General features: G+C 44.2%; 1 protein-coding gene across 2 annotated transcripts in view; it reads right to left on the bottom strand.

The window, feature by feature from the left end:
* LOC147709660 (tyrosine-protein kinase Src42A-like) overlaps window positions 1-18680 on the bottom strand; it is a 309465-nt gene that overhangs the window by 33698 nt on the left and 257087 nt on the right. For both annotated transcript variants that reach the window (XR_015296713.1, XM_086928180.1), the window contains exons 6-8: window positions 18626-18680; window positions 5577-5632; window positions 1481-1634 (exon numbers count right to left, since the gene is read on the bottom strand). Coding sequence is in view for 1 of the 2 variants with exons in the window: in XM_086928180.1 (XP_086784306.1) it covers window positions 1481-1634; window positions 5577-5632; window positions 18626-18680 (265 nt within the window). In the remaining variant the exon portion in view is untranslated. The remainder of the gene's footprint in view (window positions 1-1480; window positions 1635-5576; window positions 5633-18625) is intronic.

The following is an 18680-nucleotide window of genomic DNA, read 5'->3' as shown; positions in this document are numbered from 1 at the left end:
GCTGCTCTTCTGTGTGGATCCTTTACTAGTCTTCTTTCGGAGTTCTGTTTGGGCAACTAACCTATCCTACTGGGCTGGGGTCATTGTTTATCCGAAGCAGCACCTGGACTTCGCTCACGCTTTTCTTGAAAACCAGCACCTCACATGTCAATGCTCCACCACTCTTTGACCCAACCGCACAGCAAACAGCACCAGAGTCCTAGTCCTGGAATGCATACCTCTCCATGCCTGCCCTACGGAGTGTCACTCTCAGGTTGTCCAAAGCACTTTAATGAGCGGGTAGCCAGAGCCCAGTACTCATTCAAAGGACCGTCGAGTTCGACATAGACTGGGCAGCACACAGACAAGCGGCCTCCCAAGCACGCTCTATAGACTTTTGGCACTATCAGAAGCTGACGTTTGGTTGAACGCAATGCATGTTAATCAGGGTACAGGTTATTTTCTTAACAGGAGAGATGTTATGCAGCCAAGATTATTAATGGAATACCACAAAACAGTGGCACACTGTGGACTTATTCAAGTACTGCTGCCAAGATTATGGATGTGTGACACTCCCAAGATAAGTTAATCACTACATCCTAGTTTTCAGCCAATACTTGTATGCTTGATGCAAACACCTATTAATGAGACATTTATTCAGTACACAACAACAGAGTGCTAAATAAATAAGGACTGATCACACAGTGAAGCAATCATGAAGAAGCAACACGTGTGTACAGGTGAACAACTGATTCAAGATGCAAGAAAATACAGAAGAGAACAGTGTCAGTGGCATGAGTCAACGGTGTTTCGATCGCTCATGTAAGTTAAAGATCATCATCAGGATTAACATTTATTTTAGAGCATTCATATTAAAGGGCCAGATGATCCAAAGGAAGGAAAACCTTTGAGAAGGCCAGGCATGTCATAGGAAAGATATCAAGACAGAAGGTCCTTACAAAAGCATTATGAAGAGGTCTTAGCGGAGGAACAGATCCAGACTTCTATGTATGCATGGTTGAAACATTGACTATTGACATGGTTGAAAGGGAGGCTTAAAAGTGTCCCTCCAAAGTGCTGATTAGTCAGGAAGGGGAGAGAGGCATTAGGGCCCTGGAAAAGAATAGATCCATATGGAAAACGTAGGGGTGGGCATATGGTGTTGGTTACAGTCCTGGATACAAGGTAAGAGACTGGAAAAAGGACATGTGCAGGTTTTGACTGAATCCAAAGGAAGGAGAATGAATGTGGGAAGACCGAGGATTGAACAGAATCAATCCAAAGACTGAAATACAGATAGTTCGCAAGACTGAAATACAGTATATTCACAAGAGCAAGACCATATTATTAACGCACCCAAAAAGCCAGGCATCTTCAAAGAACCTGGGGGAAGAGAAGCCACTCAAGACTTGTGCTGGTGTAAGCCATGTTCAACCAACCACTTCAGGAAAAGTGAGGAGGATAGTCACCATCATGCACTTACAAACACAGTGAAACGCACCTGCAAGGAGCTGAATCGATTTATTATCCGTGAAGCTTGCAAGGCCAAAATCTCCGATCTTGCAGGACAGCGTCTCGGTCAAGAGGATGTTTTCGGAGCGTAGGTCGCAGTGGATGCAGTGCATGCTTTCCATGTAGTCCATTCCTTGGGCGATCTGAAAGCAACAGAAAACCTGAGGATAAGGATGGGAAGAGCGCTTTTCACTGTCAACAGTGCACCAATGATTCAGCTAAGCCTTCAGCCAATCTACAGATCAAGGTATGCATGGCCAGGTGGGCAAACATATGGTCCTCGTCCGACCTCTGTCCTTTGAGCTTCGAATAGACCTGGTTTGGGTGGAGCTTAATCTTGGTCATGTTTTGTGTGGCTCATTCCATCTACAACTACACTACAATGTTCCTTGTTGGTGATACGCTCACCCGAGCAGACCAGTATTTTTTCATTTCTATTTCGCAGTAACCTTGGGTGAGGGTTTTCTGTGGTTCCCTCAGTTCTTTGGAGACCGCGCTCCATCCTGAAGCATCAAACTTCTGGTGCCTGTTTAGAGACGACCACTGCTCAGATGGATTTTTCAATTTTTTTCTAATTTACATCTGACCTGTGAACTGTATATGTACGCCTGGTCTGTGTGGTGCTGATTCTTGGTCACTTCCTCCTTGGAGCACTTTCTCCTCATTCCATCAACCCCCACACTGTCCTACTGGCCAGTCAGCAACTCTTTCATCCTAGCCGCACAGTATTTCTTTCATTTCTATTTAGCAGCCATTTTGAGTGAGGGCTCTCTTGGCCCTTTGGCGATGCGCTTCTCTCTGATGTGTCACGCTTCTGATGCTTATTTAGAGGTGACCACTGCATGTTCATGTGGTCATCCCACTGGCAGTGCACCAAAACAACACCAAAGGAAAGCCCATGTGCACTTGATTGCTGACAGCCACCAGCCATGCTGCTCAAAAGACAGGACAGTCCGCCTTCTCTACCTTCAATCCACAATTTGTTATTTCCCTCAAGACCTTCTCAAGGTCTTCTCGCCTCATTACTCCTTTTTGGAGACCACGACCACAGAACACAAGGGGGACAACGTATACCATAATGTATCTCTTTATAAGGTTGCCTCATTTTGGTCACTGCTACGAAGCCTTGTTCTGCAGCGCCTGATCGGCCATTGAACACCAGACAAAAGTCACAGATCTGTGAGAACCTACAACCTTGATTTATGTTGCAAGGCTGAAACGTGGTTACATCACTTGTGTATAGGTATATTTCCAGATTATTTATTGCTGCACCTTTTCCACTTGGGGGGTAATTCACAATAGAAAAAGTGTCTGACTACGAGAATTCCTGGCAATCTCTTACAGCCATAAGCCTCCATTTTAATTGAACATCAAGGGCCATCCTATAAGGTGATGCTGAAAGAGGTTTGCCCAGAGATAAGTTACAATTTCCAGAGTCCTGGCAAAGGCAGTTGCAATTGTACAGGGCAGTGACCGCAGCTGAGCCTTGAAATGCAGGTCTCTTGCAGCGCAGGCACTTTTAGCAGGGAGGGTGCGTGCCCAGGTGCATTGGCAGAGCTGCTGACCACACAGAGCTGCTCAACATCCATCATAGCTCACCTTCAGACGCAGCAATACTAAGCCCCGAGTAAGAAGCGCACAGCCACAATTATTTGTGAGGTGGGCAGATGTTCATAAACAGCTGGCAGGAACTGCCTTCCTCTCAGAGTGCTCGTGAATACAGATCACAGCTTTCTACAACATCTGCGGCAGCGCGCAAACCCTGCTGCTGCTCAAAACTAGTACAAAAGGGGGTGGTGGTGATGGATGGAGCATCTGAATCAATCAAACACTCACACCCAGTCAAAAGATCTGGGTTTAATCCATCACCGTTCTTTAGCCCACTCTGCCACCCCAGTTCAGGCATGGCTATATGCAAATCAGTCTGACCCTGTGTCTCATGGAAACAGTCTAGCCCGAACTGCCAAGCCATGTCTTCCCTGGACCGGAAACAAGCTTCCGAGGACCGGTTTCTGGCATTCCAGCCGTCTTCAGCCCGGCTTGCTTGAATCCAGTGGCAAAGTGAGCAAGGGGCTCACGTCTGAGCATACCCTGCCAACTTATGGCGGCCAAAAGCGGTACAAAAGGGGGTGGTGATGAACGGAGCATCTGAATCAATCAAACACTCACACCCAGTCAAAAGATCTGGGTTTAATCCATCATCGTTCTTTAGCCCACTCTGCCACCCCAGTTCAGACATGGCTATATGCAAATCAGTCTGACCCTGTGCCTCATGGGAACTGTCCAGCCCGAACTGCCAAGCCATGTGTTCCCTGGACCGGAAACAAGCTTCTGAGGACTGGTTTCTGGCATTCCAGCCGTCTTCAGCTCACATGGTATTTAAAAGTAGGTCTTGTAAAACATTAATGGTAATTTTATCCTTATAGTGAAAATGCCATCAAAGCTTCACTGTACCAGGTTTGGCTGCTGATAGGAAAACAGTAGGGAACTATAACATGAGCTACTAAATAATAATCCTGCAATTTGGGATTGGGAAAAGCTAGAAAAATAATTAAACAACTATTTTTTATAGTTGTTAAAAATCCAACGTGATGTTGAAGTTGGATTTCTTCTAAATATTATGGAAATGTAACTTATAAAAAGCTACCTTTGCCCTGCCTGAAGCCCCTGGAAGCTAAATCTGCAGTCTGTTCTCCCACATTGGTCAGCCAGTAATTAGCATTAAAATTGGAGTCAATGAACTGTAAACTTGTTCCCAGGAGCAAAACAATAGACTGACCTGGATGGGCAGAGTTGACCCCCCTGAACCTGAAATAATATGCAAGTGTCATGTCCTGCTTGAATGCCACATCCTGCTTAACAGGTCTGTGGGGCCTTTTCATATGACACTTGGGTTGCACTTTAAGATGCCTCCACTGTCACATGCAAATTTTTGCTCAAACCTAGGCAGGGTCCTTGTATTGTCTTTCCAGCCAGTCATGCCCCAATCACAGTGGGTCTCTTTTGACATTACAGTGTCACAGCCTGTTTAACAGGTCTGCTAGGTTTTTATATAACCAGTGATGCTGTAGCAATTTTCAGAGTGAGGGCGCTGTGATCAAAGTTACATCACCCATGTCATAGGGACTATAAAAAATCCCACAAAGGACAAGTGCATAAATGAATCATGCCCATTCAACAGGAGAGTGGTAAGGGTATGATATGTCTCTTGTGGCGCATTCTGGAGCACACTGCCACAAATATATTACGTAGTATTTGGTAGTGCACTGTTTTTTTACAGACAGCAAATTGTTAATTGAACTGGCCACTAATTTAGCACAGACATGCAGTTTTACTGATAAAACTATATTGCGCACAAACAACAATGTGTGGAAATCTGGTTTCAGTGAATAATTAATATTTGCCCATCACTAAGTAAAGTATCTTGATTGTTTTGATCTTATTACAATGTGTGTTTCTATCACAATTCAGGACTACAAAAGTGTTTCATTTGTTCTCTCTAAACTACTGATATATTTTGAAATATTTGTGCAGTTCATTTGCAGATATTTAAATGTTGTTGTGTGAAACAAATAACATCCTACTGCCACCAGCAATATTGTCACATAATTCAATTTGCAAAATACTCTCACTTTGTAGTTAGAGAATGAAAAGTAAACACCAATCTCCATGTTAAAGAATAAGCAGCAATTTGATTTAAGACGGACTGTCCTAAAATGGTCATGTCTTTGGTTCCCCTTATTGGATATTTGTAATTTGGGTGACATTTTATTTATCGAATTTTACTGAATTATTCTAATTCATTTTGGTATTTTTAACGTTTTGCATTTTGACTTTATTACTGTTTTGGTTTTACATATGTACTTTACTCATTGCCACTAAGTTAAGCCTGTCTGCTCTGTGCCATAGCTACCAGGGAGTTGAGCTCGGGTTTATTTAATCTCTTTAGTGATTCACTCTGACATGTACAGTGATTGTTTTGAGTTGAGTTCTCACCCCTCTCAACTAATTACTAAACTCCTCACAGAACTAAATGTGAATACAACAATGTAAAAATGTATTGTAAAAACCCATAGAGACCTCACCTGGATAGCGAAATCCACCAGCGCAATGAACTCCAGATCTTTCTTCGGTCTGTGACCTGTCAATGGCGGATCAATTCCATGTTACTTGATTTATGATAAGTAAGAAAAGCTTGTGATTGCAACAAATATATACAATCCTACTGCACAAAACACAGCAATATATATATATGTTGGCTCCTGCATCAGGCTTGCAGTTTTCAAGAAGTTAAATATTGAACATTCAGAAATGTTAGGACTCCAAGATATGGATGTAAAAGGCAATGAATGTGCGCTTTGTATTTGAGTGGAGGGACTTAGGATGAAGATATGGTACTCATCACTGCTGGGGCTCCAAGATCGAAATGATCAATACGATGCAGAAATCTCTCTCACTCATGGAGGTGAGGATGAAGAAAAAAAATACAGAATTTCCTGAGCTTTAGATCTGAAAGACACAGAAATCACTATGTTCCAGAAGCAGTTACAATACTTTTATAATGTATTCTCCCTGTTGGGCACACAGAACATCTCAGACCATTAACAAAGTTTAAGAGACCCATGTGAAGGTTGTGACAGGTGGCTATCTGCTTTAGACCTTTGATATAAGATAAGATTATTGATCCTTAGAGGTGGGGTTTAGGGCTGCGAGTAGATTGTACATATGTGTTGATTACAATCACAGGAAATAGTCTGTTATAAGGAAGTTTTTAAATGATGCTTAAAGAAGTGCAAGGGTTCCTTCATGGATATCACAGACAAAAGGTGGTGGCTTGTTGACAGTACTTGTGGGATGGATAGGGCCAACCAGATAAGGTTGTGAAGGAATGTTTGATTGATTTGCTAATCAACATATCTGTGTTGTGCCACCATTTATGAGACAGTAAGCTCACTACCCACAGGGAGCCTGCTAAGACTGTTGACCACTATATCAAACAACAGCCGGAAGAAAATATGAATGCATGTGCCAGCAACAATTGTGGAACAAAATCACTTACAGCTTTTGGATCCCGGTAGTCCAATAGGAGGGCGGCTGTGACTATCTTATGTGCCTTCGTCTCTCTAGGGGGATTGTGGGTTGGGAGATTACCTAGGGACAAATCTCTAATAACATTAGTCACTGACCATAGTAGACAAGAGATAGGTGAATAATGAAAAGTATGTCCAACAGGCACCAGACAGACTGTTGTACTGTATATGGGCATTAGGTTCCCAAATCACACCTGGCAGCACCCAACTGGTATCATTGAATTAATGTGGCTTGACTTTGCTGACTTTTCTGAAGAATCTCATAACCCTCATATGTCCTGTCTGAGGAAAGCCAGGCCTACATTCTGTCCAGTTGACAAGTAGTTGTACATCCTTTGGACGTAGACCTAATTCATGGAGGCTTCCAGGAAAATGGGACTGCAGCAACGAGGTCTCAGGATGTTTTGTAGTGCACAAAGTCTGCTTGATCCTGCTGGCAGAAGAGTGCAGCAAGAGAGTGTGGAAAGGTTCTCAGTGTCTATGTTCACTGAACAGGAGTTAAAAGTCACAAAAAAATACCCCTGGGCATGGGAACCGGCTGAAGGATCTTGTGTTTACTTTCAGGTGTGTCTTAAGAGTTTCTATGGTGTCTCTTTAAAATTACGCCAAGCCCTAACTCGCCAATGTGTGGAATGCTTTATCATAGGGACTTAGGGACATAGGGACATAGGGACCCACACGTCGAATGGCAGAGGCACGAGATGACTCAAACATACTAATAAGGAAGTATTTCCGATGATATAGATTACTCTGCCGCTTTGTGTTTCTATGATGGGCCGACTGTAAAAGTTCAAAATGAGGACTGAAACTACTTTATGGTCAGCCAATGTCTTCATTTAGGCTTCCATTGGGAAGAGGTAAAAGTAGAAAGACAGCGAATAGTTTGACTTATGAGTGTGGTTAACACGTGTCAGCCTCCGTCTCCAGTCCGGGAAGGATCTGGGGCTTTCGTCAAGAACAATTTCCCTTTAAGCAAAGGGTATCCAAGCAATGGATGGAGTCTAACAAGGAACTAACACTTCATCTATGCTGCGGGCACGACATATTAAATGAACACACTTTTTTAACAAAAAACAGATCAACTCTATTCAAATTGCTGCTGAGGAATCCATCAGAATTGAGGATCATCCCCAAGGCAAAATCCGTATTGCCGGGTTGGGTTTGCAGGAGCCTAAAGTGGCCCTTCGGGCTCATGAGTGGCCTTTCCATCCTGAATCACAAAAGAACACCTCTTCCAAACTCCATCAAGAATAAGGTGATGCCAAAGAGTTGAATGAAATGCTTTAAATGTGCATATGTATTGTTATAAGGATAAGCTGCAGAATTTGATACAGATGGCAAAGGAACTGGACTACGACGTGTGATGGGCTCTTGGACGGCAGCTGTACATGCTGGACCTGTGGACGGAAGCCTCCACCGCTTCTCCCGTTGTATAGTGTTTGTGATGGAAGCATGCACTGCTCATTGTGGGATCAGTAGAATGTATGATGGAAGCATGCACTGGATGCTGCTGATGTTGTACCTGATTGTGTGTGATGGAAGCTTGCACTGCTGTTGCTCATGTTGTTTATGATTGTGTGTGAGGGAGGCATGCACTGCTGCTGCTCATGTTGTACCTGATTGTGTGTGATGGAAGCATGCACTGCTGCTGCTCATGTTGTTTATGATTGTGTGTGATAGAAGCATGCCCTGCTGCTGCTCCTGTACTACAGTGTGTGTGATAGAAGTATGCATTGCTGCTACTAATGTTGGACTAATAGTGTGTTTGATGAACACATCCACTGCTGCTGTCCTGATTGTGTGTGATGGAAGCTTGCACTGCTGCCGCTCATGTTGTACCTCTTGTTCATGTTATGTCAATAGTGTGTGTGTGTGAGGGAGGCATGCTCTGCTGCTGCTGAAGTTGGCTGATTGTGTGTGATGGAAACATGCCCTGCTGCTGCTCCTGTAGTACAGTGTGTGTGATAGAAGCATGCATTACTGCTGCTAATATTATATTAATAATGTGTGATGGAGGCATGCACTGCTGCTGCTCATGATGTACCAACAATGTGTGTGTGTGTGTGTGTGTGTGGGTGTGTGCGTGTGTGTGTGTGTGTGAGGGAAGAATGCACTGCTGCTGACCAATCAGGGTCTGTTCTGTGTCTTTTTGTGAAACTTGTAAAAACCTTTTTCGCAAAGAAAAGCCCAAACAGGTTGCATTCCAATAGAAGGTGTCAGCAAATGACTCCCATATAAGTGCCAAGTCATCTGCTCCATAAAGCTGTGTCCACTTGGTTCCTCTGTGTGGAACCTACAACTTCATGCAGTCGACTCATGAAGCACAATTGTGTCAGAATCCCAAAACATACAGTTTACATTATGTTTATTGCAACATTAGCCATTAGTGCATCTCTGGTTTTTTGCCTTTTCTTTTTCACTGTTCACACATAGCAGTCAGTAACCGTTCACAAAGAGTAGTTGGCTATGGTTCACACAGGGAAGTCGGTCAGCGTTCACCAAGAGCAGTAGGCAACCATTCGCAAAGTGTGGTCACTCACTATCCAAAAAAAGCAGTCGGTAACCGTTCACAAAGAGCCGTCACTCATCATTCACCAAGAGAAGCCTGTAACTACTGAGAAAGAGCAGTCACTAACTGTTCATGAAGAGCAGGTGCCCCCCATCCACAAAGAGATGTCGGAAACCCTTTATAAAGAACAATAGGTCACCATTCACCAGGAGCAGCCAGTAACTGTTCAGAAAGGGCAGTCGGTTACCATTCTCAAAGAGCAGGTGATACTATTCACCAAGAGCAGTTGGTAATCAATCATAAAGAGCAGTCGCTAACCATTCAGTCAGTCAGTCAGTCAGTAAATCTTTATTTCGACTGTAAAAAACCATCATAAAAGTACAATTTATACACTCAATAAATTAAAAAATCATTTAAGAATTCATTAAATTACATTACTGAACATTGTAACTTTTAAGAATGAAAGAACGGAACAAATAAAAAATACATTTCATGTAGGGGGGTAATATTCCTGTACAGATGTTTGCTAGTCCCTCGTGTTCCTCAATCTTACTGCCACTTTTAAAAAACTAGTAATACAACATAGAGTGTGCTTGTCGCTAGCTTTCTGCAAAAAGAGTAATGCAGCTTTAGCCTGGCGGAATTTCTGTTTCCTGGGGATCTCAACCAAAAATCTACGCCTTGGATTCCGATAAAAAGAACATAAAAGTACAAAATGAAGGGTGTCCTGCGGAGACCTATTGTCGCAGCCGCAGGCACCCTTCTGCTCAATCGTTACAGTAAAACCTGAGGGATACGCTAAAATGTTAGGTAACAGATTGAGCCTAAAACGACATAATAAAAATCTATCATGTTGGTTGTACATCAGGAACAGATAAGCTTCCATACCCTCCCCATTGCTAACTCGGGAATGAGATGCAATCGATCCTTTCAACATATCAGCATCACGTCTAACAGTTTTAAATTTCTCTTCAAGCAGCATTTTGACACCTGCTTTACATCTAGTAGAGTTCGATACAGGGTCATTAAAGAGGGGGTGCTCATCTATACTTTCTAGAGTATTCTTAACATATTTAAGCCACGGAATTTTTAGTCCATTTTCTCTGTGCAAGCAGTCCAAAATGATCTCCCTAGTCAGTGCTGCCTCTGGATTGGACCATATTCTTATCCATGCCATAATAGGCCTCATCTTGACATGGTCTGAGATGTATTGAATCCCTAGTTCCGTGTGCACTATTTCCGCAGGGATGGAGTGTGGGACTTTCAATACTCTGCGAAAAAATTTGTCTTCTGCTAATTGTAGTTTTTTAGGGTCCTTGAAACCCCACACTTCTGCTCCATATAGGACTTTTGCTACACTAATTGAGGAATATAGGGTCATAATTTGTTCAGGGCACCATCGTTCTAGCCTACTTGCAAAACTTAATATTGCACCACTCGAGTAAGCTAGCTTTGTACAATGCTCTGTCACTAGAGGATTAAATTCAAGTTTACCATCCATCAAAAGGCCCAGATACGAGAAGGTGTCCACTGACTCTAACGTGTGTGTCCCTATTTTGTATACAAACTTTTTTGAGGGATTTTTCCCGGCTATCATGACGAATGATTTCTTCAGATTTACGCACAGATCTAGACTGCCCATAAACTGAACAAATCCATCTACCAGTTTTTGTAAGCTCCTTGGTGTCCGGGCGAGCAGGACCGCATCGTCCGCGTACAGTAGTACAGGGATTTGGCGCGATCCTATTCTGGGACAATCTACAGCTAGGGCAGTTAGTGCACTTTCCAGGGCATTAATATAAAGTGAAAACAAGAAGGGGGCAAGAATGCATGCTTGCCTTACCCCTTTTGTGCATGGAAATTGTTCTGTACATCCCCCCTCCTGGTTGTAACGGACCACAGCCGTCGTATTCCAATGTAACTCCTTTAAAATATTTATTAGCCCCGCCTCAATGCCCATATTAAACATCATCCTCCACAATTTTGATCTATTTACATTGTCGAAGGCCGCTGCTAAATCCATAAAACCCATGTAGATCATACCATTGCTAGCTTTAGTATACTTAGCAGTTAACAGGTATAAGTTTAGACACTGATCACTTGTCGACTTACCAGCTCTGAACCCGTACTGAACATCCACCAGGGTACGATGTTCTTCTGTCCAATCCATCAGCCGATTCAAAATTACACGGCCCAGTATTTTAGCAGACACGTCAATTAGTGAGATCGGTCTGTAGCATTTTGGATCGTCCTTGCTCCCTTTTTTAAATATCGGGACGATCAATGCGGTGGACCAAGAGCGTGGTAGACCAGAACTAATAGTTGCATTGTAATCAATCATAAAGAGCAGTCGCTAACCATTCACAAAAAGCAGTCGCTTACCGCTCACCAAGATCAGGCAATAATGCTTCACCAAGAGCAGGCAGTAACCGTTCAAAAAGAGCAGTCTGGCACCGTTTACGAACAGCAATCAGTAACCATCTGCAAATCGTAGTCTGTCACGTTCATAAAGAGCAGTCGGTAACTGATCACAAGACCAATTTGTACCCATTCATAAAGAGCAGTCGATCACCAGGAGCAGCTGATAACTTCTCAGAAAGTGCAGCAGGTATTATTCACCAAAGGCAATCAGTAAATGTTCTCAAAGAGCAGTCAGTCACCAACCACAAAAAGCAGTTGTTAACTGTTCATAAAGAGCAGTCATCTACCTTTCACAGAGAGCAGTTGGTCACCGTTCACAGAGAGCAGCCGTCACTGTTGTCAAGGAGCAGTCAGTCACAATTCACAAACAGTAGTTGGTAACTGATCACAAAGGCCAGTCAGTCACCGTTCATAAAGAGCAGTTGGATAACTATTCACATAGAGCAGTCAGTAACCATTAACAAAGAGCAGTCAATTACCATTCACCAAGAGCAATCAGTCACTGCAGGAGGCTGGCTTAGTATAAGGTGCACACGTATTTAATTGATGCACCTTGCACTAATCTAGGCAATCCTTAAAGTGATTTTAGTGGTCTTTGATAACCATAGAAAGCTTTCAAAGTTACAAATCTTAGGGGGGAAACCCGAGAAGGCTCTGTAGCACATTTTTTTTTTGTGGAAAATCAGTGGTTTTAGTACCAGGGAACTCGTGCAGTGAAGATCTGCATCTGCCCGATAATTCCAGCTTTTGTGCCAAATATCTGGAGATCTTGAATTGCAGGGCTTTATGTGTCATGCATGCAAACTTTAGTTGTATTCTTGCCTCATAAGGGTGCCAGTTCAGTGCTTTTAGAGGAGGGGATATGTGATTATTTATTTTTGTTTCGGAGACAAGTCTGGAAGCATTGTTAAGTGAGGCCCTTAGCGGGGCCAGTTCTTATCTAGATAGGCAGCATAGTGTGGCGCTTCCATAGTCCAACCTGGGCAACACAAGAGCTTGGACCGCAAGCTTCAAGGTGTCCTGTGCGAGGAAGGTTTTAAGTTTCCTTGGAATACTCATCTGGTAATTCGCTCCTTTGTTGGCATTACTGATATAATTCTGAATATTCAGGTATTTATTCCCAAAGATCTAGCGGAGTCAATAATGTGAGGGCAACAGTTGAGGGCTGTTAGATGCTTCATCCAAAGGTTGATCTTGGTTGTGTGGTCGATCTTGGGTGCTGTGGAGAGCAGCTTTCAGGCGTATCTTGAAGGAGTGTTAAGCAGCTTGTTTTACCAGTTAAATCATGTAGTAAACGAAAAAGAACCACACAGTGTATATATAAAATATGTATATTTATTATGCAACACTCACTAACAAATTGGTATATCTTCTACCCGGAAATGTCAACCCAAATACACAATAATACTTCAATTGCAATTAGGTAAGTAAGCACAAAATACACTGTTCTCCAGGGGGAGACTAAACCATATACTAAAAAAGTGGAAAGCAAACTGTGTCCAAAGATGGGACTTGGACCAGGAGACTCAAAGGAGCTGGGGAAACTAGGAACAATACAACACACTCTCCACCCTCCTCCCAATACCTTTACACCCATATAGAAATGGAGCTCCAGAAGTGTTTTCGCTAAGAGAAAAAAGAGAAGGTAGACAACTTACGAGTATATTAATACTGCTCTTACCCACAGAAATCTGTGGCATGCTTCATCATAGGGCTGCTAACACACCCCCACACAGACCAAGGCTGGAGGTGGAGCAATAGAGAGGGGGAAGACACAACACAACACAGAAAAAACAATGTGCACGATCACAAAAGGAGTGCAGAACAAAGTTTAAAATTGACCATGGGATCTCCTAAGTAAACTCTGAAACTAGGAATAACCCAAGGTAAGTAACCAGGAACCCCAAGGAGGCTGTGTGCAGAGTGGAAACACAGTTGTGTGTCCAATAGAAGTCAACATGAAAGTCACAGTCACAGTTTTTAAGAAGGACCCTTCCCAGTGTACCCTGAAGAAACCCCATGGAAGACAGAAGGTTGGAGAGTCACCCCACCAGTGGATAACCCAGGAACAAGGGTACCTACACCAGAGAAGCCAGGTCCATAGGTGTGAGGTGACGTCAGAAACCGCCATAGACCACTATCGGGTCCTTCGAAGAAGAGGCGGCTGGAGAAGACTGTCCAAGGGTGGATTTTTGAAGAGGAGAACCTGTAAGCAGAGGGAGCAGAGTCTATGCCACTTGGAGGTGACCATGAGGCATGGAAGAGCAATGACCACGGATGTCGGATGGTTTAAAAATGATGATGGTGACCTTGTTGCTGCAGCTGTGAGGACCAGGCGACGCTGAAGAAGACCAAGAGCCTTGCATGAGCTGTCCAACGTCGGAAGTCGAGGACCAGGCAGGAGTACCAACAAGCCTTGCTAACTGCACCTGGAGTGGAGATAATAAGGAGCAACATAGGCACCAGCAAGGTCCAAGGGACTCACCAGAAGCAGGAGAGTCATAGCAGGCCCTGAGCAAACAGGGGAGCCCACAGAAGACCCTCAGGAGAACCCACAGGCCGAAGGCACAGGAGTCGCAAGAAGACCTCAAGCAGCTCTCCAAGAAGGAAAGCCCACAGTGCAGAGGATGCTGAGAGGACGCTGTACTTGGCAGGAATACATGCTCTAGGCTGGAGCTTCTAGTAGCCCAAAGATCTCTGGAGTGCAGAGCCAACAAACCTTGACAACAGAAGTCAACAAGGTGCCCAGGTGTTTGGTAACAGCGGTTCAATGAGGTATAATGGCCTCAAAATTGGAGAGATGATAGGTCAGGCCTTGCAGGCACCACCACCTGTGTTTCTGAGCCTTTCAAAGTCTGTGAGACGTCAGGAACAGCAGACCGTTCAGCTTCGTTGAAGTGGCTGCAGGTGCACGGGAGTGACTACTTCACTTCAAGGGAGATTACTTCGGGTGTCCTTGATGCTCACAGGTCTGTTGACGATCCTGGAAGAAGCACAGACGACAGACAAGACTTGCATAACAGAGAGACCAGGAGCAGCAGGAGTCTACCTTGATGCAGTCTAGGTTCCTGGTGAAGACCAGCGAAGTTCAAGTGTTCAGACGATTGAAGAGCGACGTAGTTTCAGGCTTGAGTCTTGTCTCATGATGAATCTGAGGACCCACTCACAGGTAAGCCCTTTTATACCCTAAGAAAGGGGTTAGAATGACTCAGAGGTCCCTCCCAGAGGAGAGACTGGACAGAGGGGAGGATACACCCATGTCCTTTGTCCAGTTTTGCGCAAGAGCGGTAGCCAAGGCCTACCTGAAGTGGCTCAAACCGGAGTATGCAAGGAGGGCTCCAAATTGTCCTTCAAAGCAGTCTGGTGGTGCTGGCAAGCACACCCACCCCAGCCCGATACACTAAGTCCTGTCTGGAAGGTGGACACACCTCCCTTTGACAGGATACCTATTGTTCTACCTTCCCATGCTCGAGCTTAGCTCAGCAGCAGGAGGCCAGATGTGTGTCTGTGGTCAGCAGCAGCCCTATCTTGCTAGGAGACCCTGAAAGGCTGTTACCATGAGTACCGGGAGCTTCCTGTTGGAGCCCCCCAGTGCATGAAACCATACCTACAACACCAGTAATGGTGTTAGAGTATGATTCCAGCATGTTTGATGCCAAATATGTCCAGGTTCAGCACAGCCACTATATAGTTAGCCATCATGTAATGACGCATGGCCACTATATGCATCAAAATGGCTCACTGCACTTACAAAGGAATCAACCCCAGGGTTTGTAGGAGTGTCTTGTTCATGCAGGGGCACCATCATAATTATAGCACCCTACCTTCAGGATTGAAATATACTGGGGACTGTCAAAGGTACGCCAGTAGGCAATTTTGAAGGTATAGAACTAGTTACCATGTCAAATTTAGGGAGGAAGCACAGTGGCTGGGTTACTGGTTAGCAGGATCCTAGCCAGACTAGTAAAAAAAACATACTGACACCAGTGAAAAGTGGAGTAACCGTGAAAGCAGAGCCTACTTTCCTTCAGTAACGGTTTACAAAGAGCAGTCATTACCATTCACTAAGATCAGTAGGTAGTTGATCACACACAGGAGCCGGTAACTAATCAAAAAGAGCAGACAGTAACCATTCACCAAGAGCAGACAGTAACCATTCACCAAGAGCAGCCAGTCACCAGTCACCAAGAGCAGCCTGTCACCATTCACCAAGAGCAGCCGGTCACCATTCACCAAGAGCAGCCAGTCACCATTTACCAAGAGCAGCCGGTCACCAGTCACCAAGAGCAGCCAGTCACCATTTACCAAGAGCAGATAGTAACCATTCACCAAAAGAAGTCACTAACTGTTCAAAACGGGCAGTTAATCACCATTCACAAGGAGCAGCCAGTACCCTTCTACAAATTGTAGTCGCTCACTGTTCACAAAGAGCAGTTGTTAGCATTCACCAAGAGCATCAGGTAACTTAACAGAAAGTGCAGTTGGTAACTATTGGCAAAGCACAGGTGGCACCCATTCACAAAGCAGTCAGTGAAGTGCAGTTAGGCACCATTCACGAAGTGCAGTGGGTAACAGCTCACAAGGAGTGGTCACTAACCATTCACAAAGACCAATCACTAACTCTCCACAGAGCAGTTGCTTACCATTCACTAAGAGCTATTGGTAACTGTTCACAAAGAACAGTCAGTAACTACTCACTAGGAGCACTTGGTAACCATTCATCTAGAGCAGTCAGTAACCGATGACTGTTCACCAAGAGCAGTCGGTCACCATTAACAAAGAGCAGTAAGTAAGCGTCCACAAACCGTAGTCGGTCACCGTTCACAAGAAGCAGTCGGTAACTGCTCAAAAATAGCAGTCAGTAACAATTCACAAAGAGCAGTCAAAAAATCAGTCAGTAACTGCTCAGGAAGTGCAGTTGGTATCCGTTTACAAAGAGCAGGCGTCACCCTTCACTAAGAAAAGTCGGTAACCATTCACAAAGAGCAGTCGGTCACTGTCCACAAAGAGCAGTTGGTAACTACTCACACAGGGCAGTAGCTAACCATTCACAAAGACCAGCCGCTAACCCTCCACAGAACCGTTGCTCACCATTTACCAAACGCGGTTGGTAACCGATCACAAAGAGCAGTCGGTAACCATTCACAAAGAGCAGTCGCTCCCCATTTCCAAAGAGCAGTTGGTCACAGTTCACAGACAGCAGTTAGTAACTATTCACAAGGAGCAATGAGAATAAAGAACCAACGGCGTACTCCAATTGCCGCACTTTCCTCAACATAATCCCCTAGTAATAAAGTACTTATATGGTGGAAATTGGTGTGCACACTCAGCTCCTGCACCCTCCGTTGTGGGATGCCAACTGCCAGGCAGAAGTACAGAACTTTAAGAAAAATGGAGCGGTGCACTCCCAAGTCAATATCTCATCAATAAAGTAGCTTGATCAGTGTCTTTGTTGCAAAAATATATTAATCTTTATTTTCAACAATCCATGGGATTTGTAAAAACATCAACCAACGCGTTTCTTTCAGAAAATGAACTTCGTCAGGGCAATCGTAGTCGAAGAATTAAATGATGAATAATAAGTAGGAAAACTAGAGGGTTCAACTGGCCTAATCTGATACAGACCCTCTTCTGAAATAATATCAATGGTACTCAGTCAGATAGCTGCAAGAAGTTGTGTAGGCCTCCTTGGTAAGAGCCAATGGAGAATAATACTCACAAGGAGCAGTTAGTCATCATTGACCTAGAGCAGTCGATAAACGGTCACCATTCACCAAGAGCAGGTGGTAACTGTTCACCAAGAGCAATCAGTAACCTACCACAAATTGTAGTTGGTCACCATTCACAAAGAGCAGTCGCTAACTGCTCACAAAGAGCAGTGGCTCACCGTTCACCAAGTACAGTCGGTACCTGCTCAGAAAGTCCAGTCGGTAGCCATTCAAAAAGAGCAGGCATCACCATTCACTACGAGCAGTCTGTAAACATTCACAAAGAGCAGTCGTCCACCGTCCACAAAGAGCAGTTGGTAACCATTTGCAAAGGGTAGACGGTAACTGTTCACAAAGAGCAGTTGATAAACGCTCACAAAGAGCAGTCAGCAACCGTTCACAAAGAGCAGTTGATAAATGTTCACAAACAGCAGTCAGTAACCGCTCACAAAGAACAATCGGTAACCGTTCACAAAGAGAAGTTGATAACCGCTCACAAAGAGCAGTTGATAACCGCTCACAAAGAACAGTCGGTAACCGTTCACAAAGCGCAGTTGATAACAGTACACAAAGAACAGTTAGTAACCGTTCACAAAGAACAGTCGGTAACCGCTCACAAAGAGCAGTTGATAACCGCTCACAAAGAACAGTCGGTAACCGTTCACAAAGCGCAGTTGATAACAGTACACAAAGAACAGTTAGTAACCGTTCACAAAGAACAGTCGGTAACCGCTCACAAAGAGCAGTTGATAACCGCTCACAAAGAAGAGTCTGTAACCGTTCACTAAGCGCAGTTGATAACAGTACACAAAGAACAGTTAGTAAAAGTTCACAAAGAGCAGTTGATAATAGTACACAAAGAACAGTTAGTAACCGTTCACAAAGAGCAGTTGATAACCGCTCACAAAGAGCAGTTGATAACCGCTCACAAAGAACAGTCGGTAACCGTTCACAAAGCGCAGTTGATAACAGTACACAAAGAACAGTTAGTAACCGTTCACAAAGAGCAGTTGATAACCGCTCACAAAGAGCAGTTGATAACAGCTCACAAAGAGCAGTTGATAACCGCTCACAAAGTGCGGTTGTTCCCAATCACAAAGTGAAAGCTGTCTGTGAGGAACACCTCCGGCTGCACGAGTGGCAGTTGTGGTGACCAGGGGGAGCCTGCTACTGCCAGGTCCATTTCACATTCTGACATTTTATTGTATTGCAGCTCCTGTGCTTTTAGAGGCAGGAGTTGCAAGACCAATTCTTTACCAGTGTGAATGCAGAGTTGCAGCCCTCCCCCCAACACCTTTCCGTCACAGCCATTGGTGAGAATGTGCAAAGTAAATTATACCTCATGAAAATTAATGAGAAAGGATTTCTGCAAACCTTTGTGCATGCCTCTTCTGCCACACATTTACCTTTCAGGTACTTCTTCAGGCTGCCATTTCTCATGTATTCAGTGACAATGAAGAC

The sequence above is a fragment of the Lissotriton vulgaris genome, chromosome 6 (genome assembly GCF_964263255.1).
Source record: "Lissotriton vulgaris chromosome 6, aLisVul1.2, whole genome shotgun sequence".
In the NCBI taxonomy this organism is placed as follows: Eukaryota; Metazoa; Chordata; class Amphibia; order Caudata; family Salamandridae; genus Lissotriton; species Lissotriton vulgaris.
Note: the sequence above shows the minus strand (reverse complement) of the source record. Positions and strands in the feature narration are given on the sequence as shown.